The sequence below is a fragment of the Melanerpes formicivorus genome, unplaced genomic scaffold (assembly GCF_026170545.1).
Source record: "Melanerpes formicivorus ecotype bairdi unplaced genomic scaffold, bMelFor1.0.p_v2 SCAF_9, whole genome shotgun sequence".
NCBI classification, from domain to species: domain Eukaryota; kingdom Metazoa; phylum Chordata; class Aves; order Piciformes; family Picidae; genus Melanerpes; species Melanerpes formicivorus.
In genome coordinates, this window is record NW_027142361.1 from 3,223,539 (window position 1) to 3,249,682 (window position 26,144).

At 46.4% G+C, this 26,144-nt stretch overlaps 1 protein-coding gene across 19 annotated transcripts in view; it reads right to left on the reverse strand.

Moving 5' to 3' along the window:
* Positions 1-26,144, reverse strand: part of DST (dystonin) — a 523,559-nt gene that overhangs the window by 271,896 nt on the left and 225,519 nt on the right. For 12 of the 19 annotated variants that reach the window (XM_068142979.1, XM_068142990.1, XM_068142977.1 and 9 more), the window contains 2 exons: positions 2,045-2,134; positions 1,417-1,515 (listed from right to left, as the gene is read on the reverse strand). In XM_068142979.1, coding sequence (XP_067999080.1) covers positions 1,417-1,515; positions 2,045-2,134 — 189 coding nt within the window. The remainder of the gene's footprint in view (positions 1-1,416; positions 1,516-2,044; positions 2,135-26,144) is intronic. The other 7 variants (XM_068142981.1, XM_068142971.1, XM_068142982.1 and 4 more) reach the window with 2 other exon arrangements.

The following is a 26,144-nucleotide window of genomic DNA, read 5'->3' on the forward strand; positions in this document are numbered from 1 at the left end:
TACTTAGCTGTCACAGATCAGCAAAGGGAAAGCTGTTAAATTTATATCATCATCTCCAAATCCTTCTATTTTTCTTCTTTATTTCAGATTTTTCAAAAACTTTCACAGCAATAAACTGAAGCAATAAACTATAATGGCTAGGAATCAGACATGAATATGAGTGTTTTCTCAGTCACTGCAAAACACACAGATACCAGCCCAAGCTTCCTCAACTGCCTGGTGGTTTTTCGCCCCCGTAGAGTATCAGATGCTTGCCAAAAGGAAACATGGGAAAATGGAGCTGAATAAGAAGCATAAAGTAAAACACAAAGAATTTAAATTCCCATTAAAGATCCTTCAATTAAGCCTCTTGTTTTTCATCCAACAGCCCAGGATCAATCCTTGAAGCCCTTGCTACTGAGTAGCTTCCCCAGATGGAACAAAGAACTGCACACCTGGAACTTGGTTTTCCACATTGATATAGGATCTCAGAGAGGAAATATGGTTTTTTTTATGTAAAGCTAAAATGCAGCAGTTTGAGGTATGTTATGCCCCAGAAAAAAAAAGCACACCAATTCCACTGAAATCACAACTGCAGCACAACACACGGGGAGCCAAGGTGACACTCAGGCCCTAGGACAGCAATTTGCTTTGGCAAACGTTATTAATGCAAGGTCTACAAAGGCATGAAACATCTCACTTGAACTAACAAGCACTCAGCATTTTACACTTCATAAGCAGGTATTTCTATTCGGGAAGGTTAAAATACAGCAGAACCATAATTCAGCATTTGTTGGGAGAAAGATAAACCCTGAAACAATCCACACACTTAGTAGCCACTAGACAGAGTTGCCACTTCTGCTTTGATAAAAATAACTACTAAATTTGATAAATTCTAACAAATAGATCTGTGTGTCTGAATTACCTCATTTCAAAGCATTATCCAATATTATGCCAAATGCACCATGGGTACAGCTGTGCTTCTAATTAATACAAATTGATTTTTTTGCCATAGACTTCACTAAGGACAGCCTTTAAGATTTTGTCTAAAATACTTCTACATGGGCAATACTGTTCTCAAGAAAAAAATCTTTGTTTAATGGAATGATGATTATTTCCCTGTTGATTATTTTTAAAGATTATTTTATAGCATCTTGATGATGCTGTCCAATACAGATTTGTGCCACAGTTTTGTACAGTTTAACAAAAGAAAACAAACAAATCTTCAACATTTGTGTTTTAGCTGTTTTCAAAGAGGCTGAGTAAAAATTGGTCTGTCTCATACCTCTGTCATAAACACACATATCCTGGTTTACCAATATGAATTCTTCCATCCTCTCTACAGCACACTTCTGCAGCACACCGAGCTAAGAATTTACATTAGCAGACACCACACTTCAACACTACATTAGTAGAGTTATGGGGGTCGACACCTACCCCCTTATCCTCATCCTCCACATCCTCGTGCTGTTCATTTGCGCATGCTTCTGTTGAACTCACCAACCGTAAGGTCTTCAAAAAATCTCGCTCTCTTGGCTAATGAATATAACAGGCAGGAGACAGAACAGCAAAAACGCAAGACAGACCACAAATGAAAAGAGCATGAAAAGAAGAACATAATGAAGAGAACAAATACCAAGCAAGGGAAGTAATGCTCATAAAGAAAGGAAATGACACCTGAGGAGTGTGTTAGACAATTTCAGGGGCATTTTATCCTTGCTGTTTGTAAGTTACTCCCATTAGCGCAAAGGGGTATTAAGCATCCAACACTTGTTAAAAAAAAAAATTGTAAAGAAGAGGGAAGAATAGAAAGAACAGCACATTATCCTATTCTGAAAGGAAGTCTCACCGACCACAAGAAATGAAGAGAACAGACTGCACTCCCCCACAGAATTCACAGCAGAATACTGTACCAGCAGAAATACAACTTGTGTCTTTGGTATTGAGTCACACACTGCAGAAAATATCAAGGAAACCTCCAGCAGTCGATAAGCAAAACAATAACCAACAGAGCCAATGACAGTATCACAAACTGGAACCACTGTGTTCTCATCAAAAAGCTTACCAAGGTGTCTCCAGAAAGGACTTCTAAGAGCGAGATCAAGTTATGTCCATCTCTCAGGTCTTCGTACAGGTCATTCACATGCTTTCGAACCTGCATAGACAAATGCAAAAATTGAACATAAAATGCTCATTTATACCTGAGGATTCACACTCATATTAACACAAATCTTTTAAGATACTGATAAACCTCAGAGGTACCTCAGCATGGCTGTCCAAATCTACTCTCCCAAATTACAAATCTGCAAACCCAAATTCATTTTACAGCCAAAATTCACTCCTATGTCTTCACTCACACAGTTCCATCATACTGTATTTCATTTTACAGGAAAGGAGAAGAAAAATAGTATGAACTTATGGGTAATGAATGCACATAGCCTTGAAACAGTCAGTATCTGACAATTTAATCAACACCTGATACCCACCTACTCTGAGCCTAAATAATGACCACTAGCAGCCAACACCAGCTAGATCCAAAGATTTGTGAAAAAACAAAACACATGATGCCTATTTTATCCTCAGCATTCATGTTCACTGGAGTCCGGACAAAAGTTAACACCACACTGTCTGCCCTTAAAGTCATTACTAATCCAAACCTACCATCATGTTTTCTACCTACCTCATATTTCCCTGTACTTAGGGAGTTTTCCCAATGACTCACATATCCACCTTATACACCTTGTCAAAGAAATACAACATTATGTCAACTTAGCGAATCCAAGGACAAGCACAATCCTTTGTCATCGTAGGGCCAAATGGCCCCAGCACAAACCCAGACAGACACTAAGGTGTCTAGACATGGTCCCACTCTCCCCTCTCCTTCCTGCAGAAAGCCAGGGTGACATGGGAAGAGGAACAAAGGGGACAGGATCATGCATGTCTGGTAAACAACCCTGTATCTATAGTAAGGGCATGTGTTCTGGCCACAGCCTGGCAGAACCCTTTCCCATTGGGTAACTATGTGCTGGTTTCATGCCCTATTGGTCCAATCAATCTTGGGCAAGATTTATGTACAGGCTGATTTCTAGTTGCCTTTGCCTTGCTCAAGCCTTGCGTGCTTGAACCGTGTCTGGCTTGAAACCACCTCGAGTTGCCCAGTCCAGCACCTGGGATAAAGCCATGAGCATACACACCGCAAGCCATGAGAGAAGCCATGAGCTTAGGAGTTGGAGCCAAGTCTGCTCTCCCTTGTGACCAGGATTTTGCCGTTGTGGAGGGTTAGAGAGAAAGGCCCAGCCTTCTCCCCCCACAAAGAGGAAAAAAAAAAATAAAAAAAAAATAAAGACCACAGCTAGCCAGCTGGAGAAGCAAAGGGAATGCTATATTTACAAGCAATTTTTAGGGAATGCAGGATATATACACAATTTACAGTATTTACAATATATACACAGAAATATACAGCAAAGTAAAAAGAACAATAATACAGGAATGAATTTCCCACCCCCTCTGGAGGAGGGTTCCCCCCCTGTACCCCCTTCTCTCCCCTTTTACCCCAAAGAGGATTAGAAAGAGAGAAAAAGAGCAGTTGTTAATTAAAGCAGTTATAAATTAAAGCAAAGTGTTAGTAGGCCACACACTTATCTGTCCAAGGTCGGTCTGGCAGAGAGCCTAGAAGCAGATGAGCTGGAAAGGAGGAGGGAAGAGTGAACTGAGGAAAGTCCCAGTTGCACTCAAAACTTAAAGTTGCATTCTACCAATGAAATTCGTTTAGACCTGTCTTTTGTTTACAAAACATTCAGCCAGAGTGCCCCAGTACTGTCTTTTTCTTAAAGTCACAGCCTCAAACGGTCACAGCCATGCCTCAATTCACCCAGGCAAAGCAAGCGCCTGTCGCGAGAAGCGTCATTAACAGCCTGCCATCTGCTGAAGCCAGACCAGCCATCGACAATGGCGTGGTATTCCTGCCGGCAACCTGCTGTGCCTGGTGCATGAGAGCACCCGAAAGCCTCTAACACACAGCAGTGGCACTCCCTACCTATGAGTAATTAATTAACTGCCTTTCGGCATAACGGTTCTTGTTGAGTCTCCCCCCTGTGTGGTCAAGCACCATTTCACTCCTGGGGTATTCTCTTTCTGTTATATTCCTCCTGGTTTGCATAAAATAGTTAAATTGTTATAGTTGCCCAAATAATGTACATCCCCTTGTAAATATATTCTAACCATACATCAAACCTTTTGATATGTTTGGCAACTTTCATATTAATAAAGGTTATTAATATTTTGATTAATATTGCCATATCATTTATAATAAAGGAAAATATTATATCCTTTTGGACATCCTTTCCACCAGCTGTGCCTGTGGCAGGCATTTTAATGCTCTGCAACACACTAACACCAACCCAACTGGTCCCCTCCTGTGGTGCCCTCTAATAGAATGCCAACATTTGCCAGCTGACCTCATTCAACTAAATCCAGCTGAGAATTAACAGACCCTGCCAGGCCAACTATAAGTGAGGGAGCAGATGTAGCGAGGAAAGAGACAGCCAAAAGCCCTAAGTTTTTGGACAGGCACCACAACTCATGGGAGTTGCTGAATGTGCAGGTATCTGAATTATAAGAAGAAAGAGAAAATGCTACCATTTCTGTCTGCCTTTGTTTTGCATTAGATGCAGAATAATTTTGTTATCCTGCTGGTCTGTCTTTCACAACACAAAGTTGCTGACCATCTGTTTGTCTCTTACACTCTGAGGTTTCCAAAGTATTAGAGACAACTATCTTCCCCAGTTTATCTCTCTAGAAATCACAGATGCTTCAGAGATAACTCGTACTGTCTATGAACTAAGTGGCACAGAGCTGATGGAACAGGAAAACAAGCAGTACCTCTTGGACAGATGTCATAGTTCTACCATTGGCTGACAACTGTTGTGAAGACTGATTACTTAGGACATACTACTTTGGTATGCTGGTACAGGACGGCATAATGAGGAATACCTCAAGTAGCAGATACGCACCTAGAAAGATGCATCTGGACAACTGGTGTGCAGCAGGCATGTCCACCCAAAGCAGCAGATAACTTCCCTTTAAAAGGCATCTTACGCTTCCAAGAGAAGAGACACTGACATATGAGCAAAAGCTTGCATTACTGCATCACTACTGTTTTGCTGCTACATTCAGCCTCCTTCAGAATGCCTAATGCCACAAGTACTAGATACAGATGGGGGCCCATGGATGGATCTGCATCATCTGCTAAGCTCAACTGCATAACATTTTTTTATGGCTTTTCCATAAAATCACAGAATTATCAGCCCCACATTTTGCAAGGTCCACATGCAAAGTAGCTTACATCCTGCCTCAGGCACCATTTTGCAATATGCCCACGTGAGTGTGGCAGATTGGATTATTTGGGCATGAGAAGAGATTCTTTAAGGAAGACATGGGCGATAGCAAGTGGCTAAAGGGCATCTGACAAACATAAGCAAAATGGCTTCATGTGTCAAAAGGAGAAAGCAAGAATTTAAGGCACTGTTTCAGAAGTGATTAATCTTCTGATCTTCATCTTTTGGCATGTATACTATGATGTTTGTGGTAAGGAAATTTCTATCTCCCTTGATATCAGCATGAGATATTTTCAAGTTTCCCAGTAAGTTTAAGTTTTGTAGTCTAGTGCCCTGGGGAATGTGCACTAGCACTAGTGAAAGAAAAACTTTTAAAACTGTATCAGTCACAGAGCTGTGATCTTGTCCCCAGACTCCAGGCACTTGACAAATGAAAACCATGAAGATGGCTGCAGCCTCTGAAAGCTACCAATCTAACACCTCACATAACTTGTATAACTTTATTATGGTGTGCAGCTGACACATCTGGTTGTCCTTACAATCAAATTGGTATCAGTTCCAACCTCATGGACTATTCTCCTTTTACCATTAAAGACCTTGGCCCACCAGGCTTGGCTTCCTCCTCTGTGGGCTGATGTCCCAGCACACCTGTCCCCACTGCCTTCAATCTGCCTGGTTCTTGTTCCCACTGACAGAGAAGGCAGGCATGATTCAGCTGCCTGGGCACACACCTATATAGGCTGGTTTATGTTTAGGAGTCATGCTGTTTGGTCTCTGCTTGCTTCTAAAGAAGGGCTAAGGTTTTCCTAAGTTCTGCTGGCCAATCCTTCTTAGATGTCTATTCTGAAGGCACTTACACACTCAGAAAGTCCTGTACGTCCATACTTAATGGAACTGTATCTATACATAGTGATCATTATTTTTGCCATGGGTCACAGCAAAGAACAAGCCATTTTCCACAGAAAGTCCATTTCTTACCATTTTACTGATATTATTAGTTGTGTTGTGTAGATACTGGAAAATCTGCAATTTGCTCAAATAAAACCATAGGTTCCTTACGCTTGTACAGGTGAAAGAAAAAGGACTGCTCCTTCTGCTTCTCCAAGCAAAACCAGCTTGGTCTTGAAATGGATGGACAGAAGAGGCACAGGCTGGAGTAGAGCCACGTCCTGGTTTGGCAAAATAGGGTTAATTTTCTTCACAAGAAGTTGGGAGGAGCCACAGCCAGGACAGCCAGCTGAACCAGCTAATGGGGTATTATTTCACCATACAACACTATGCTTGCTATGTAAGGGGAGGGCTAAAGGGTTTCTGGCATTCAGCAAGCAATGTGTGAGCCATCAGCATTTTTGTATCACTCCCTTTATATAATGCTTTATTAGTATTATTATTTTTCTCTGTTGTTCCTTTGTTCTTTGTATTGTTCTATTAAGCTCTAGTTATCTCAACCCATGGGGTTTTGCATTGTGCTCTAAACATCCCCTTCCAATCCTACCTGGGAGAGGGTGTGGGGAGGGTCAGTTGTGTGAGCAGCCGTGTGGGGCTCAGCTGCAACTGGGCCTATACCCAGGACAAGTAGGAAGGCTGCGCTCTCTACACTGTCACACCTCTACTTTTTAGGAGGGCCTGTTACAATAGGACATGCAGTAATGGTGTTAAATAAAAATATAGTACATTTAGACTAGATACAAGAAGTTAATATTTTAACTACGAGAGTGGTGAAGCACTGGCCCAGGCTGCCCAGAGAGGTGGTAGATGCCCCATCCCTGGAAACATTCCAGGTCAGGTTGGATGGGGCTCTAGTTTAAGATGCTCCTGCTCACTGTAGGGAGGTTGCACTAGATGAACTTTAAAGGTTCCTTTCAACCCAAACCATTTGGTGATTCTATGATGATTCTATGAAAACACAGAAGAATTAGACTCTTTTTATTATTCAGTAGTAAATGTAGCAGGAAAATAGGGCTGCGGCCCTTTCTCCCAGTATATGCAGTATGTGCCAGACCAGCACCTAAAATGCAAGGGACTGCCTTCTTGACTGAAACAGCATAGGAAGGAGCAGAAACATACACTAATGTGCTGCGTAATCTAAAGCCAAGGCAAAGGGGGCAGGAAAGGTTATATAATCAGATCAGGCAGGAATAAGAAGTAGTAACTCCCGTGGTACCAAGGCCACCAGGAACTTCCTGAGGGAGGCAAGCCTGTTGGCAGTAGGGCTTGGAAACGAGGCAGAGCTCTGCTCACACTCTTGCAAAACTATCCATGTTTTGTGAGGTAAAGAAAGCAGATTACTGCAATTGAGTGACTTTCTGAAAACATGGAGATTCTCTTTATCTGTTATAATTACACTTAACTGACTGTTAAGAGAACATACCAAACCAGACACTTTCTTAGTTTGCAGGACAGTCAAAAAATTAGAATCAAATCTGAATCATGTTTATTTTGAAAAAAACTGAAGTTCAGTGGACAAGCCTTTATAAAATCAATGTGTTATCAAGAATTAAAGCATTACAGATCCAACAGAGGCTTTTCAGACCACATAGCCTGGGAAAGTCTTTTCAACCACAGCTCTTGCTTCTGGAAGCAAAGTTAATTAAATGCCCAGCACAGACATCAAGCATTACTGCTTTTCAAAAGGATAAAGCCCAAAACTTAGAACTGTAGGGGGATGTTTGGGAAAAAAGGGTCAGGCCTTAAATACCAGTGAGGTCACTGATAAATCCAAATGACAGCTGGCATAAGGCCACCACCAGTTTCACAATAAACTTCACATTTATTCTTTAAGAATCTGAATCAATGCCCATGGAAAAAAGAACCCTTAAGACTCTCATTCACTTCAGCTACAGTACAACAATTTTCTCCAAGATAATAGACACAGATAGTTAAGAGCCCCTATAATTGCACTGTTCCACAGAAAATGCCATCAGCATTCAGACCACTGAAAAACTATGGCCACTGCATGAGATCCTGGCATCCTTATGAATTTTCCTAATGTTTCAGCTTCCTAAGAACGCACTTAATCTTCTTTTTAAAAGACAACTAGTATTAAAAGTGCTACTCATGAGGAAACAGTTTACTGCAAGTTTTGAAAATTCATGCTTTAGTTCTTTAACCTTTGAAAATTAAGGAATTGTAGTGGCAATTCTAACTGCATGATAAAAAAAATAAGCCTACACCATGAGTAAAGAATATAGTTTTTATGAGATGATTTTTTTTTAATTTATGTACAAAAATAAAGTTCTTCTCCACCAACACATGCAGCATGATTTATGAAAAACACTAACATTTTGACCAGGTTTTAAGAAGAACCATGCATCACACAACTGTCAAAATATTACATTTGTCAAAATATTCCCACAACTGATCTGCTAAGCAAAGCTGCTTCTTCAAACATCTTCAAGACACGAGTGTAAAGCACACGAGTGCTGCTTGATGCACTACGGGACCATTCCCTTGGGGAATTTCCACCCCAACAGGCTGATTGGCACAGCAAGGCACTCAGCCGTGATCCATAGCCAACCTGATGTCATACCAAGAGATCATGGACCTGAAGCAGTTACATGCACATTGACATCTACCCCCTGAATCTCTCATGTTCTTGAAAATTCTGCATTTTGAAGTAAGGAGGCATTTCTAGGGCAAAAAATTCCAAACTGCAAATACACACCCTCGTCATAATCGTCATTTTGTAGTGAATCCTACAATAAACTCCACCCAGTCTCTTCAAAACAAGCAAGCACAGGAGTTCTGGCAGAACATAATTGCTGGTTAAACCCTGACTTGGGCAGAGCACAGGCAGCCTGAGTGTTGGGCTGCAGATGGTGCCGTTACCTCACCTCTGCACACGCAAATAAACTCCAGCACTGGACACCCACTACCACTGACACCCCAGTTTGCTCACTCTGGCCAAACAGCAGACTTCACAGCCACAGCCAGCAACAAGATAGCACATGAGGAAAGCCTGTGGCTGGTCCAGTTTTAAGTCCAGCGGTCTGAAACTCACTTTCACTTTTTTCTTTCACTCACCAGTCTGATAATTCTCTCTGCAGGAAACATTTCATGCACTTCACTGAAATAAATCGTTCTTTGTTTCATTCTCAGGGGTAGTTTTCTAGCTGTTTGGCTTTGGATATTAATTTTCCCAAACAGCAGATATTGCTAATACCACTCCACTTCCTAAAGTCCATATACCATTTCAAACGCTTTTACTAAGTCACCTTTAAAAAAGTATCCCACATAGTAAGTTTAACACACATGATCTTTCCTTGTAATGGGTATTTCCTAACTGAAGATTTATCTTTGGCTGCACCTTTGGGTCCATTCTTCACTTTCTCATCTGGCCAATGCTCTAGATTCTATTAGCACAAGAACTTTGTGATTTGAACACACTTCCTGTGTTCCACCCCTCTAAGGCCCTGTCCTTCTGTCTAAGCTTGGATCAGTCACAACCATTGTTTTTTATTAACCTTTGCATCTCTTCCAGACAACTCGATTGTCCAATTAACCCATTGCCTCAGCAGACTCTATTCTGCAGTCACCAGTGTTCAATTATTTCAAATGTCCCTGCATGTCTCTTAATAAACTAACTTCATCTAAAAAGTCTTTTGTATGGCTTTAAGATAAATATGCTGTTGCTCAATTTAAAAAGTAAAAATCAGGCCACTGATAAACCTTGCCTTTGTGTTACTCTCCTTGTATTCCTATGCTGGATTTCATGAAATGCATTCCAAAATTCTCCTAATGCCCAGTCAGCAAGTATGCAAACAGGTGTGTAAGCTTATGTGAGCATAAAACAATAGAAAAAAAATCATCCATGACTCCTTCCCTGCATTTCAATAGTTGTCTGATATCTGAAACATTGTTACTGTACAAGTTTAATCAATACAGAAGTTCTCCAATAGGGAAGGGCTGGTGGGAGACGTGATCGTGGGAGGCTGCCTAGGGTGCAGTGACCACGAGATAGTGAAGTTTTCAATATGCAGGGAGATAAGGAGGACTACCAACAGAACCTTCACCTTGGACTTCCGAAGGGCAAACTTCAGCCTGTTTAAGAAACTTACTTGCAAAGTCCCCTGGGTACCAGCCCTCAGGAACCCAGGGGTTCAGGAGGGTTGGAACTACTTCAAACAGGAGCTCTTGAAGGCACAGGAACTGGCAGTTCCCACATGCCGAAAGGCGAGCCAGCGGGGAAGGCGACCAGCCTGGATGAGCAAGCAGCTCCTGGAGAATTTAAGGGGAAAAAAGAGGCTGTATCACCTTTGGAAGGAGAGGAAGGCTTCTCAAGGTATGTTCAAGAACTTCCTTGAACAACTTCTTAACAACTTCGTTAAGATTATGTAGGAATAAAATTAGGGAGGCTAAGGCCCAGCTGGAACTGAAGCTGGCCACCTCTGTCAAAGACAATAAAAAGCATTTTTACAAATATATTAACAATAAGAAGAAGGGCAGGAAGAACCTCCACTCCTTATTGGACCTGGAGGGGAACACAGTGACTGAAAACGAGGAAAAGGCTGAGGTCCTGAACACCTTCTTTGCCTCAATTTTTAACAGCAAGGCAGGAATTCAGGACGAGTGGCCTCCTGAGCTGGGCGATGGGGTCGGGGAGCAGTGTAGTGCCCCAGTAATCCATGAGGAATTAGTTCGGGACCTGCCGAGCCACTTGGACACTGACAAGTCCATGGGACCGGATGGGATCCATCCTAGGGTGCTGAGAGAGCTGGCAGATGAGCTGGCCAAGCCGCTCTCCATCATTTTCCTCCAGTCCTGGCTCACCGGTGAGGTCCCAGGTGACTGGAAAATGGCCAATGTGGTCCCTATCCACAAGAAGGGTCGGATGGAGGAACCTGGAAACTCCAGGCCAGTCAGCCTGACCTCAGTGCCAGTGTCAGGATCTCAGGTAGTGATAGGACTAGGGGGAATGGAATGAAGCTGGAGGTGGGGAGATTCAGGCTAGATGTGAGGAGGAGGTTCTTCACCATGAGAGTGGTGAAACCCTGGAATGTGTTGTCCAGGGAGGTGGTCGAGGCCCCGTCCCTGGGGGTGTTTAAAACCAGGCTGGATGAGGCTCTGTCCAGCCTGATCTAGTGTGGGGTGTCCCTGCCCATGGCAGGGGGGTTGGAACTAGATGATCCTTGTGGTCCCTTCCAACCCTGAATGAAACTATGAAACTATGAAAGTGATGGAGCACATTATCCTGGAGGCAATAACTGCGCACCTGAAGGACGGCCAAGGGCTTGGGTCCAGCCAACATGGATTTAGGAAGGGCAGGTCCTGCCTCTCCAACCTGATCTCCTTCTCTGATCAGGTGACCCGTCTGGTGGATGTGGGGAGGCCTGTGGATGTGGTCTACCTGGACTTCAGCAAGGCCTTTGACACCGTCCCCCACAGCAAACTGCTGGCTAAGCTGTCAGCCTGTGGATTGGACCATTACACTCTGTGCTGGGTTAGGAACTGGCTGGAGGGCTGAGCCCAGAGAGTGGTGGTGAATGGTGCCACATCCAGATGGCGGCCAGTCACCAGTGGCGTCCCCCAGGGATCAGTGCTGGGCCCCATCCTCTTTAACATCTTCATTGATGATCTGGATGAGGGGGTCGAGTCAGTCATCAGCAAGTTTGCAGATGACACCAAGTTAGGAGCAGATGTTAGTCAGTTAGAGGATAGAAAGGCTCTGCAGAGGGACCTCGACTGACCGGACAGATAGGCAGAATCCAATGGGATGGCATTTAACAAGTCCAAGTGCCGGATGCTGCACTTTGGCTACGGCAATCCCATGCAGAGCTACAGGCTGGGGTCGGAGTGGCTGGAGAGCTCCCAAACAGAGAGGGACCTGGGCGTGCTGATCGACAGCCGCCTAAACATGAGCCATCTAGTCTAGCCGAGTCGCCATCTAGTGGCCTAGCGGCGGAACTGCACACTTTGTTGTATAAATACAGAAATAGTCTGTAACTAGTTCAATTAAGTTCTAATCATAACACTAAGCCACTTGTGGAATCTATTTCACGAACGTGCACTAGAACATATATATAAGTTGGTGATTCATCGATTATTAATAGTTTGTTAATTAAAATAATATTTTCATACTTCATATTTCATATTCATAAATTTAATAGCCTCTTCACCACAAACTCCATGCATATTCACAGCCCATCAGCTGTGACTTTAATGCACAGGATGTCCATCTCCTTCCATGCTTTGCACCCCAGTAAACTTTTATGGTTTTCCCTCCATACAGTACTCTTTGTACGACTGCTTTTGTGTACAAGACTATACAAAAATGCCTATAAATCTTAAGATAACAGCCATGACGAAACAAACCAAACCCCAACAACAACAAAAAAAGAGGGGGTGAAAAAAAGCAACTCACATTTTAAAAGCCTGTCTATACCTCTATCACATATTCTGGTGGTTAGGAGATAATGTCTTGGCACATAATACTAATAACTCACATGCTGCTTACAACCTGCTTAAAGTTTGAGTTGTGACATTTATCCTGACCCCTTTCTAAAATATTTTACCTACGAAAGCATAAATACAGGTTAATAATGAATACAATGGAAACCTTACTAAATTTCACTTTACAGTGTAGCCCACTGAATGAGGGCATTCTCACTGGAACTGTAGGATTGCTGCAGGTTGAAATCACTGATTTAAAGGAAAGAAGAAGCTTTAGCAAATAACTGACCAATTATTACCTCTAAAACTCAAATCTGAATGTTATTTTTGCCACAGAAAGGCTGGGCCTTAGAAGGCTATCCCAGAATAATACATCCAAAAGGCTAAAAAGGACTGAAAAGATCACCTCACCTGACCCACTGCAGTGGAGCAGACTGGCTAAAACCTGCCAGAGGTACTTCTCTAATTTATTCTTGATACTTCACACATAGGAAATTCCATAGTGTACTGCATATGACTCAGTGTTTTATTACACTTACTTGCTTTTCAAAGAGGGTGTTTTTTCCTTACTAATTTTCTAATTAAATCTTTTGTAAACTAACCTGCATTTCCCCACGCACACACTTGGAGCCTGACCTCGCAAAACACTTCTTCACCAGACTGTGTGAACACTTTTTACATACTGAGGACACGTCATCACATCAGTCTTCTGTTTCAGACTTGATTTTCCACAAAAACTTCTTATCTTCTGCAGCTTTATTACAGATGGCTGCACACCTCTAGTTGCAGCAAAGACCAGCAATTGTGCAGCCAAGTACAGTGGCATTCCCACAAGCACATTCATGGGTCTACAAAAATGCAGAATTACAAGCTGCCTCTTTGTCTCCTAAGCACCATACTGGCCCACAGGCAGAGTGTGGAGCTCATCTATAGCTCCTGGAGCTCTCTGTGCACAAGTCCACACAGTCCAGTGTACATGACAGATTCTGGCAGGGTGAGGGCCATATTTGTGGCAGACAACTTGATGAAAGCCCCAAGTCTAGAAGGGTACAGCTGCAGCATTAGAAAACCAGCCACAAGGATGAAATGACAGAACTCAAATCCTCACTTAAGGATGTGGCACAGCAAGATCAACAGGTGCTTGGGTACCATCTCTAGGTGAAAATGAGATGGGTCCCCACTCATGCATGTGGCCTCACAAAGCCAGGTGGAATTAACAGCTGCAGCTGTTACTGATGGCACTATCCAAGCAAACTATATTTGGGATCCTTCCATTCAAGTTTTGTAACAGTAATCTGCTAATGAGCCTCCATGTGGTAGCATATCCAAAAAATACAGATACGTGCTGCCCCTTTGTCCATCTGCTTTCAAAGATCAGTTGTTACATGGTCTTCTCAGGGAAAGAAAATATCCCTGTGTGGATTCTTCTGCTTGGGAGAGAGGCATTATGATTACTATAACTGCAGACTCCTAGGAGTTCCCTGTCCTCTCTGAACTGTTCAGTAGTACAATAAAATCTAAATCACTTAATTTAGTTCCTAACTATTGACTCATACAACCCAAAAGCACACCTGAGTATTCTTTGATCTGCTCTTTCCTTACCTGAATTTCACTCTCATTTTATTAAAATATGTTTTGTCAAATTAGCATTTTGTAGACAGCAGGAATTTCTGGCAATGCCAGTGATGAGCAGTGTGCGCAATCTGGCAGTGCAGGCCTAGAGCCTGACATGCTGGTAGGCCATGCTCAGCATAAATGCAGAGCCAGCTAGCAGTGTAGCAAAACAGTGCTGTGCCTGCAGCATGTAACTAAAACAAGACACTGGTAGTTATAAACATGGACAGTTATCTAGGGACAACAGGACATGCACCTGCATCAACAACCTCGTTGTGTCATTAGTAGTTGGACCAATAATCTGTAATAGTGCAATGTGTGGTCACTCATAGGGAACCAATGGAGCTATGCCAACAGGGCACTCCGAGTTTATATAAGTTGTAGCAGTTGCCTTGCTACGCACTTCTGCCTTTCCTGTCTCCTGTTTCTTCTACACTTTACTGTGCTATACTTGCACTACAGGCCTGCTCCATAGGCCTGCACCTCAGGCCTGCACCATCGGCCTGCAACACTGGAACAATAAAGGAACAATACCCGATCACATTGGTCAGACGTATTGATTCCTATCTCCGTCGCAGATATCTGGCGCCCAAACACACCTGAACTCATGGACAAGGGATCCTCGGACTACAATACTGATCAACTCAGCACAAAGAGGTACGTCCGAGCAATACGGAAAGCCGGTCGAACTGCACTGTCCCGGTGCTGAAAAAATTAGCAGCGCGCGCTCAAAAAGGAAGTGAATCTCACCCTGGCCCGGTGAGCGACCGGAGTAGGGGCAAGGGGCAGCACGCCACAACACAGAAGAGGCTGTGCTAAATGCCCTCCACCTATCCTCTCCATGAGAGGTATTACTGGCAATTCTGGGATCTTAAAAGGGCTATTAGCCTGAGCCCAGAGTCATCCCCACGGCAATAAGCTTTTACTTCCGAAGCACGAGACAAAATTGCAGCCCAGCTGTGGGATGAGGTGCTAAATACTTAAAAAAGAAGCTTTTCGCTATAGCACCGTGTGACGGATCCTCATGGACATTGCAATTGAAAAAAAGCAGAGCAGTCTATTCCCAATTCAGCTGCTACGGCGTTTGGTTCTAACTGAGACGAAAAAGAGAGACTTGGAAGGCACCCCCCGCCCTCCGCCCCCCTCCTCACTCCCTGCACATCATCTGCCGCTCCGTCAGCATCCTCCTCAATTTCAATTGCCCGCTACTCCTTCTACACGAATCGTGGCTCTTTATTACCGTCCTTTTGCACGGAAAAATCTGCTCCTGCCACGTCAATAGCGGCAGAAGCGAATCAAAATTTTTTGATTTTACTCAAAGGGAAAAAGATTCTGGGGAGGGAATTGGCAGGTCTCGTAGACAGGGCTTTAAACTAGTTTCGAAGGGGGAAGGGGTTGAAACCAGTCCCCCCAGGCTGGGGTCTGGGGGTGATAAGCCAGAGCCAGAGGTGAAACCAGCAGCCCGGCTGAAGTGCATGTACACTAATGCACGAAGCATGGGCAACAAACAAGAGGAGCTGGAAGCCTTGCTGCAGCAGGAAAGTTATGATGTAGTTGCCATCACAGAGACGTGGTGGGACGACTCACATGACTGGAGTGCTGCAATTGATGGCTACAGGCTCTTCAGGAGAGACAGGCAAGGAAGAAGGGGTGGAGGGGTGGCCCTGTATGTCAGGGAGGCACTAGATGCCATTGAGACGGAGATTAGGGATGATCGGGTTGAGTGCCTGTGGGTAAGAATTAGAGGGAAGGCCAACAGGGCTGACATCCTGGTTGGAGTCTGTTATAGACCACCCAACCAGGAGAAGGATGTTGATGAGTCATTCTATAGGCAGCTTAAGGCTGTCTCAAGATCGCCTGACCTTGTTCTCATGGGTGACTTCAACTTGCCTGATATCTGCTGGGATCTTAACATAGCAGAGAAGTGGCAATCGAGGAGGTTCTTAGAATGCATGGAGGACAGCTTCTTATCCCAGGTGCTGCAAGAGCCTACCAGGGGCAAGGCTATGCTTGACCTCCTCTTCAACAATAGGGAAGGGTTGGTGGGTGATGTGGTGGTCGGAGGGTGCTTAGGGGCCAGTGACCACGAGATAATTGAATTCTCATTATATGGTCAAGCTAGGAAGGGTAGCAAGAAGACCTCCACTCTGGATTTCCGGAGGGCGGACTTCAGGCTACTCAAGGAACTAATTCAGAGGGTTCCTTGGGATAAAGCCCTTAAAAACAAAGGGGTCCAGGAGAGCTGGTCCTACTTCAAGGAAGAACTGTTGAAGGCTCAGGGACAGGCTGTGCCAATGTGCCGGAAGATGAGCCACCGGGGCAGACGGCCAGCCTGGATGGTTAAAGAACTTTTAATGGAACTAAGGGAAAAAAAGAGGGTGTATCACCTTTGGAAGAAAGGGGAGGCAACCCGGGAAAAATTTAAGGATGTTGCTAGGTCTTGCAGGAAGAAAATTAGGGAGGCAAAAGCGCACTTGGAGCTAAGTCTGGCCTCTGCTGTGAAGGACAACAAAAAGTCCTTCTATAAATACATTAATAGTAAGAGGAAGGGCAGAGACAACCTCCACTCCTTGGTGGACACGGAGGGGAACGTTGTGATAAGGGATGAGGAAAAGGCAGAGATACTTAACACCTTCTTTGCCTCAATTTTTACTAGCAGGACAGAATGTCTTCCAGACAGCTGGCCTGCAGAGCTGGCAGAAGGAGCCAGGGAGCAGCATAGTTTTCCACTGTTCCAAAATGGGGTAGTTGGTGATCTGCTCAGCCGCCTGGATCCCCACAAGTCCATGGGACCAGATGGGATCCATCCTAGGGTGCTGAGGGAGCTGTCAGAGGAGCTGGCCAAGCCGCTCTCCATCATTTTTCAGCATTCCTGGCTCACTGGCGAGGTTCCAGAGGACTGGAAGCTGGCCAACGTGGTGCCCATCCATAAGAAGGGCCGGTTGGATGAGCCAGGGAATTACAGGCCTGTCAGCCTGACCTCAGTGCCAGGCAAGATCATGGAACAGGTCATCCTGAGTGCAATAACACAACACTTAGAGGATGGCCAAGGGATCAGGCTCAGCCAACATGGATTTAGGAAGGGCAGGTCCTGCCTGACCAACCTGATCTCCTTCTATGATCAGGTGACCCGCCTGGTAGATGTGGGGAGGCCTGTGGATGTAGTTTACCTGGACCTCAGCAAGGCCTTTGACACCGTCCCCCATAGCAAACTCCTGGCCAAGCTGTCAGCCCATGGCTTGGACAGCAGCACTCTGAGCTGGGTTAGGAACTGGCTGGATGGCCGAACCCAGAGAGTGGTGGTGAATGGTGTCACATCCAGCTGGCAGCCAGTCAGTAGCAGAGTCCCCCAGGGATCAGTGCTGGGCCCCATCCTCTTTAACATCTTTATTGATGATCTGGATGAGGGCATTGAGTCTATCATCAGTAAATTTGCTGATGACACCAAGCTGGGGACAGGAGTTGATCTGCTAGAGGGTTGAGAGGCTTTGCAGAGAGACCTCGACAGGCTGGACAGATGGGCAGAGTCCAACGGCATGAGATTTAACGCATCCAAGTGCCGGGTTCTGCACATTGGCCACAACAACCCCATGCAGTGCTACAGGCTGGGGTCAGAGTGGCTGGAGAGCAGCCAGGCAGAGAGGGACCTGGGGGTGCTGGTTGATGGTAGGATGAACATGAGCCTGCAGTGTGCCCAGGCAGCCAGGAGGGCCAATGGCATCCTGGCCTGCATCAAGAACAGTGTGGCCAGCAGGAGCAGGGAGGTCATTCTGCCCCTGTACACTGCACTGGTTAGGCCACACCTCGAGTACTGTGTCCAGTTCTGGGCCCCTCAGTTTAGGAAGGATGTTGACTTGCTGGAACGAGTCCAGAGAAGGGCAACGAAGTTAGTGAGGGGCTTGGAACACAAGCCCTATGAGGAGAGACTGAGGGAGCTGGGGCTGCTTAGCCTGGAGAGGAGGAGACTCAGGGGTGACCTTATTGCTCTCTACAACTACCTGAAGGGAGGTTGTAAACAGGCAGAGGTTGGTCTCTTCTCCCAGGCAGCCAGCACCAGAACAAGAGGACACAGTCTCAGGCTGCGCCAGGGGAAGTTCAGGCTGGAGGTCAGGAGGAAGTTTTACACGGAGAGAGTGATTGCCCATTGGAATGGGCTGCCTGGGGAGGTGGTGGAGTCGCCGTCACTGGAGGTGTTCAGGAGGAGACTTGACAGGGTGCTTGGTTACATGGGTTAGTTGATTGGGTGGTGTTGGGTGATAGGTTGGACGCGATGATCTTGAAGGTCTCTTCCAACCTGGTTTATTCTATTCTATTCTATTCTAAAATGGAGGTCGCTACGCATTAAGAATTAGACAAAGGAGACACCACCTCTGCCATCTTGGCCAGCACACCGTGTTTATTAACACACCACCACAGCCGTCCACGCCCAGCAGAGAAACCCATTAAAGGAAAAAAAAAAAAAAAAAAGGCGGCGAAACCTGCGGCTCGGCATTTTCGATATGCAGGGAGATTGGGAGGAGCACCAACAGAACCTCCACCTTGGACTTCCGAAGGGCGAACTTCAGCCTATTTAAAAAACTTGTCTGCAAAGTCCCCTGGGTACCAGCCCTCATGAACCAAGGGGTTCAGGAGGGTTGGACCTACTTTAAACAGGAGCTCTTGAAGGCACAGGAATTGGCGGTTCCCACGTGCCGGAAGGCAAGCCGGCGGGGAAGGCGACCAGCCTGGATGAGCAAGCAGCTCCTGGAGGATTTAAGGGGGAAGAGGAGGCTGTATCACCTTTGGAAGGAGGGGAAGGCTTCTCGAGGTATGTTCAAGGAAGCTGTTAGATTATGTAGGAATAAAATTAGGGAGGCTAAGGCCCAGCTGGAACTGAAGCTGGCCACCTCAGTCAAAGATAATAAAAAGCATTTTCATAAATATATTAACAATAAGAAGAAGGGCAGGAAGAACCTGAACTCCCTAGTGGACCTGGAGGGGAACACAGTTACTGAGGATGAGGATAAAGCTGAGGTCCTGAACACCTTCTTTGCCTCAATTTTTAACAGCAAGGCAGGAGTTCAGGACGAGTGGTCTCCGGAGCTGGGCGTTGGGGTCGGGGAGCAGAGTAATACCCTGGAAATCCATGAGGAGTTAGTTCGGGACCTGCTGAGCCACTTGGATATCCACAAGTCCATGGGACCAGATGGGATCCATCCTAGGGTGCTGAGAGAGCTGGCAGATGTGCTAGCTAGGCCACTCTCCATCATTTTCCTCCAGTCCTGGCTCACTGGTGAGGTCCCAGATGACTGGAAACTGGCCAACGTGGTCCCCATCCACAAGAAGGGTCGGATGGAGGAACCTGGAAACTACAGGCCAGTCAGCCTGACCTCAGTGCCAGGGAAAGTGATGGAACAGATTATCCTGGCGGCAATAACTGCGCACCTGAAGGATGACCAAGGGCTCAGGTCCAGCCAACATGGATTCAGGAAGGGCAGATCCTGCCTCTCCAACCTGATCTCTTTCTATGATCAAGTGACCCGCCTGGTGGATGTGGGGAGGCCTGTGGATGTGGTCTACCTAGACTTCAGCAAGGCCTTTGACACCGTCCCCCACAGCAAACTGCTGGCCAAGCCGTCAGCCCGTGGCTTGGACCACTATACTCTGTGCTGGGTTAGGAACTGGCTGGAGGGCCGGGCCCAGAGAGTGGTCGTGAACGGTGCCACATCCAGCTGGAGGCCAGTCACCAGTGGTGTCCCCCAGGGATCAGTGCTGGGCACTGTCCTCTTCAACATATTCGTTGATGATCTGGATGAAGGGGTAGAGTCAGTCATCCGCAAGTTTGCAGATGACACAAAGTTAGGGGCAGATGTTAGTCAATTAGAGGGTAGAAAGGCTCTGCAGAGGGACCTTGACCGACTGGACAGATGGGCAGAGTCCAATGGGATGGCTTTCAACAAGTCCAAGTGCCGAGTGCTGCACTTTGGCTACGGCAATCCCATGCAGAGCTATAGGCTGGGGTCAGAGTGGCTGGAGAGCTCCCAGACAGAGAGGCACCTGGGTGTGCTGATCGACAGCCACCTGAATATGAGCCAGCAGTGTGCTCAGGTGGCCAGGAGGGCCAATAGCATTCTGGCCTGCATTAGGAATAGTGTGGCCAGCAGGAGCAGGGAGGTCATTGTGCCCCTGTACTCTGCTTTGGTTAGGCCGCACCTTGAGTACTGTGTCCAGTTCTGGGCTCCTCAGTTTAAGAAGGACATTGAGACACTTGAGCGTGTCCAGAGAAGGGCAACAAGGCTGGTGAGAGGCCTTGAACACAAGCCCTATGAGGAGAGGCTGAGGGAGCTGGGATTGTTTAGCCTGGAGAAGAGGAGGCTCAGGGGTGACCTTATTGCCCTCTACAACTACCTGAAGGGTGGTTGTAGCCAGGAGGGAGTTGGCCTCTTCTCCCAGGCAACCAGCACCAGAACAAGGGGACACAGTCTCAAGCTGCGCCAGGGGAGGTTCAGACTCGAGGTGAGGAGGAAGTTCTTCACCGAGCGAGTCATTCGGCATTGGAATGGGTTGCCCAGGGAGGTGGTTGAGTCATCGACCCTGGAGGCGTTCAAGGGTAGATTGGACGTGGCACTTGGTGCCATGGTCTAGTCATGGGGTCTGTGGTGTCAGGTTGGACTCGATGATCCTCGAGGTCCTTTCCAACCTAAGTGATACTGTGATACTGTGATCCCCTTCATGAACATCTTCCTCTGATACCGCCAGCGACGGCTCGGACTTGAAGATGAGAGGTCTGACGCTGGGAACCCGGACAGCGGCAACTCTGCCCTGCAACTCCTCTTGGAAAAGATGGAGCGCCTGCACGCTCGCGATCACAGCATTTTTGCACCCCCACCCCGCCGCAAGCCCCGGCCGCCCCTATGGTAGCCCCCACCACCCCGGCAGCCCTCAGCCCGGCGGTGCCCCACACTCCGGCAGCTCTCCTGGCGACACCTCCCACACACCCCCGCATGGCCCCCGCGAGTACTGGCGGCTCCGATCAAGCGGAATCGACCGACGCACCACCGATACCAGCACTGACACCGGCAGCGGCCCCGGCAGCAGCCACCCCCACAGCAGCGGCAGGAACGGCCCTAGTGGCCCCTTACCCCCAGCGGTTTCAGCTGCACTACACCCCCCCGCCTCCTACATTCCACACGTTATCAGCACTCGGACGGAGATTCCAACTGAGTCCCGATGGGGCGATCGGGAGGTGGGAGGGACAGGGAACTGTCCCGCTGCGCTGGTGGAAAGGTATTGTGGGAAATGTAGTCACAGATGACGAAGGTTAACAATGACTAATCTCTGAACTGACTAATGTTCTTTAACAGAAGCTAGACAAGCCATAGCTACCTATGGGCTACAGTCAGGATACACAACTGCTGCAATCAATCAGTTGTCTCCAACACATTTGTTAATCCCTTTTGACACACATATGTCAGCAAATGGTGTTTATTACGAGGTCTGAGAGCGATCATGGAGGAGATGGGTGCCTTACAACTTGGCCTCCCAACTCCCAGTCCCCACAAATTGGGACGTGATTATTATTCATTTGAAGGATCGTTTTCTTTACAATTTGCTTACATCCGGAGGACTTAACAAAGTCTGCATCTACTGAGTGAGTCATCGATTAAGGCAGACTCCACCCACCGATATCAATGGGTAGCCTGAAGGCATGCTTGAATTCTCTGGCACTCTCTTCCCACTTAAATAGACTCATTGTGACACAGACTTGTGACATCTATAAGTCTATGAATGATATTCTGATTGCAACAAAAAAGTTACACCCTAAGACAGTCTGTCTGAGTTTCAGCTTCTGTCAGCAAGCAGACTTTGAAAGTCACACCGCCTTAGACCTTGCAACTCCTCAATTAAGTGACAATTCACTTGCAAATGCCTGGGAAGCCATGCCCTGGCAGCCAGCAGACTCTACGAGGTGTCACCATTAACCATCTCATTGGGGTGAGATCTTTGCCAGATCTTATCAGCAATTGCAGCTTCCTGAGAAGGCTTTGCAATTAAGTCAGGATTTAGTGATCAAAGGGTGGTCCACAATCCAAGACAATAACTCTGATCCTGTGTTTCTTATTACTGAGCAGGGTCTAACAGGGACACTTGGTTCCTTTGTCAATACCATCCCTTACATACGGCATTCAATACTAATTCAGACCTGACTCACGATATGAAGGTAGAAATGCTGGATATTTTGGCATTTGACAATGCTAATGAAGAAACAAAATGCTGAGAACCTGTTTAATCAACAGGTGCCACTGCCTCATGACTGCAGGACCACAACGAATGAAGGCATCAACAAGCAGCAATGTATCTAGCCACGGCTATAGAAGCAGTCCTGAAATCATCGTGCCTCTGAGAAACCTAGGTACCTTAAATCAAAGTGTCTGACTGCTGGACAGACTCGAAAGGGTCACAGACCTAATCATTTTACTCGAGATCGTCGCAGAAGCTGCTCCTGCAGCGTGAATATACCCCGCACAATGACACCAAATCAGGGTGCTTGGACCGCGCCCCCCCCCCCTCCCCCCCCCGCCCCCCCTGGCAGCGCATAGCAGACCTGACAACAGCCGCATATCACCTTTTGAATCCACAAAGCGTTGTCGAGTTTAACTGGCATGGTCTTTTGGGTCACAGACCCTGTGCTCTGTTAATTGGCAGATTGTCTACCTTTAGACAGGGCATCCTTATAATTCCTGGTTCAATACATTCTGATTATGACTGGGCTTTGAAAATTATGCTCTATACCATTGCCTCTCCTGCTAGCACTCTTGTTGGGACAGAAATTGCTCAGCTAATACCATCTGAGTCCCGAGTGCCTAAAACTTTGTCACCGGCTGAGGCTGTCCCCTTAAGAAAGGGAATATGGTGGACGGAAGTTGGTAAACGGAAAGAATAATCTAAACTAATTTCATTGGTGAAGTGGGAGGAAGCACCTTCTGAACTGGGAGTGCAGGAAAGATATCCTGGGCACTCCGGCACTTTATCTTCAGTCTTGCTTCCGCCTCTTCTTCGTGCTGCAGCTCTCTTTGTGCTGGGCTTTCTGCCAAGGCCTCGGCCTTGAAGACCAGATAAAGGCCGGTATTAACTCCCTTCCAATTAACACGAACTGCTTCTAACATTTTTTTTTTCTCTCTTTTCTCTCTCTTTCTATCCCACTCTGGGGAAAGGGGGAAAGAGGGGAGAGCGGAGGTGTGAAACCCCCCTCAGCCGAGGGGGGAACTCTCATTTCTGTGGTACTTTATTGTATATCTTTGTATATATTGTAGATATTGTAAATTTGTAAATATTCCCCTGCAAATCCTACACTGCTTTGTAAATATAGCTCCACTGCTTTGCTAATTCAGCTTGTGAGTTTTTTTTTCCTTTCCCTTCAATTTTTTTTCCCTTTTACCTTACAAGGGGGAAGGGAGGAGGCTTCTTGGCCTTACCCTTCCAACCCACCACAAACTTCTAACAGGATCCAAGGGCAAGAAGGCTTGGGTTCCACCGATATGCCTAATACCTTATTAGCCCTAGAAATCCAAAAGGGAAAACTGGAGCAGATTGTATCAGTCAGACACCCTTGTGGACAAATTATACAATTTTCAATTATTATGGATACTGGAGACGATGTCATCATTATACCTAGTCATAAATGGAATGGTCACTAGTCATTGCTCATGGCAAATGTTGAAGCCATGTGTTTAAAAGGTATCCAAAGAACCTGGGTTAGAAAAGAGCCAGTGCAATAAGCTTTCAACTACGGCAAATCAATCACTGTAAGACCGTACATGTTAACCCTTCCAGTTGCTCTATTGGGCTGAGAAGCCTTAAGTCAACTAGGAGCAAAATTTGTGTGAGAAACGAACTCACTGCTGAAAATTTATAACCAGTTTATTATAAAATAAAGGCAACACAGCACTGGGCGCATAGCGAGTTTGCTAGAGGCGCACACCAACAACACGAGTTGAACTTATATAGACGGCAAACATCACTATTACACTTTACCCATCCCCAATGACATCAAGTCCCAGGATCTTTTAAACACAGAATGAAATCCTTGGTATTTTCTTGCAATGCAGCAGATGTTTCAAAGGTAGGTTTGTCTCGCTAGTTCCAGAGCCTTTAGACCAGAGGTGTTACAGGTGCAAGTCAGTCAGGTTCAGAGGCACATTCCTGAAGTGGTCCTTTTACTCACGAAGCATGTGTCCACCCTTGTTTTGCAGTACGGACAGCTGGATCTGTTGTTAACAAAACCAAGAAAAGATCCTTCCCGGGGGGAAATTAGTGACTCTCCTTTCCCAGTTGTTATTAACACTTTACCCCCAGCTTCAATCCCATATACATCAGGAATCCCAAAGGTGGGATCTGAGACCAGAACAAAACAAAAAGCTGCTTTCTGGGCCTCCTCTACTAATAAAGGTCGCTGATAAACAAATTGGCCCTCACCTTCTTACAGAATCTAATAACCTGGAACAATGCCCTATAGGATTTTTACTTCCAGTCCAGTCCTGGGTCAACACCCCATATAGATGTCCAATCACTCATCATCTTCTGTACTCCATTTAATATTACTATTGAGGGCTAATTTATCATATAAGTCTTTTACCTCTTTTTTCCTCTCTATCCATAATCACCAGTACCCTTACAGCAGTTACCAACATTTTAGCTTTTGCCTCTTCATCCCTCCTTACAAACACCTTCTGAGCTTCACGTAGTAATTCCTCTAAACCTCTGTCTTGCCAATCCTCAATCTTTTCCAATTTCTAATATCTGCCCATGGTTTTGCCACAAACTGCATCCTGAGAAGTATCACCCCAGCTGCAGAACTGGGATCTAGAGCTGCAAACTTCTCTTTAATCTTACCATCCACTCCATAGGCGGCTTCCTCTGATACTCACTATAGGCTTTATCAAAATTTCTGGGCACAGCTTCTTCAATTCCTTGTATTACCTCCCATGTTCTGTCTCCCTTGAAGCTGCTGATGGTCCCACTGAGGATCTTGATTAGGCCACTTCTGATTTCTTGGTGCCCCCCCCCCCACTCTGATTTTACCTCTCCCATATTCTCACACCAGCCTGTCTGCCTTTTCCTTGTCTTTATCCTTAAATATAGGAACAGAGGTAGGATGTGAAGCCCTAATCCAAACAGCAGCATATTCAGCTTAAACCATTTTTTATAATATGATCCCTAAGGCGCTCTCTGAGATGGGAATGGGAGGGAGTTCTGATGACTTGCTTTTGTCCCATTCTCCTGATCACTAATCACTGCCCGGGGGTCAAAACCGAGCGGCGGCAGTTGAAGCGCCAGCTCCGAGCCACTAGCCCGCTCCCTGCGAACGACCGACCCCCCCTCACTGTGCCGATCCCCTGCAAAGTCAAACCGCAAAAAAAGCCTCACCCGCGGCAGGTCCCTGCCCTCCTGCGGAAACCTGAAACCACGGAAAAAAACCTTCCCGAAGCAGGTCCCTCAAACCGAGGTCCCCCCCCTAAAAACCGGGACGTCAGACCCGCGAGCGTGACCGCGCCATGGGCCCCCACAGTTCGAGCCCCACTAAGGAACCGACCGCAGGATACGAAAAACTCCTGAACCCGGGTCCCCCACCGCCGAAACCCCGGAAACCAGGCCGTCAGACCCGCGACCGCCACCGTGACGCGGGCCCCCACGGCCCAGGCCCCTCCAGAAACCGGACCGCAGGATACCAAAACCCCGAGACCGGGCCCCTCACCACCGGGACGCAGGACACCGGGACGCAGGACACCGGGACGCAGCGCCGGTCGCCCGATCCCTACGGACGACCAGTCTCCACAGCCCCCAGAC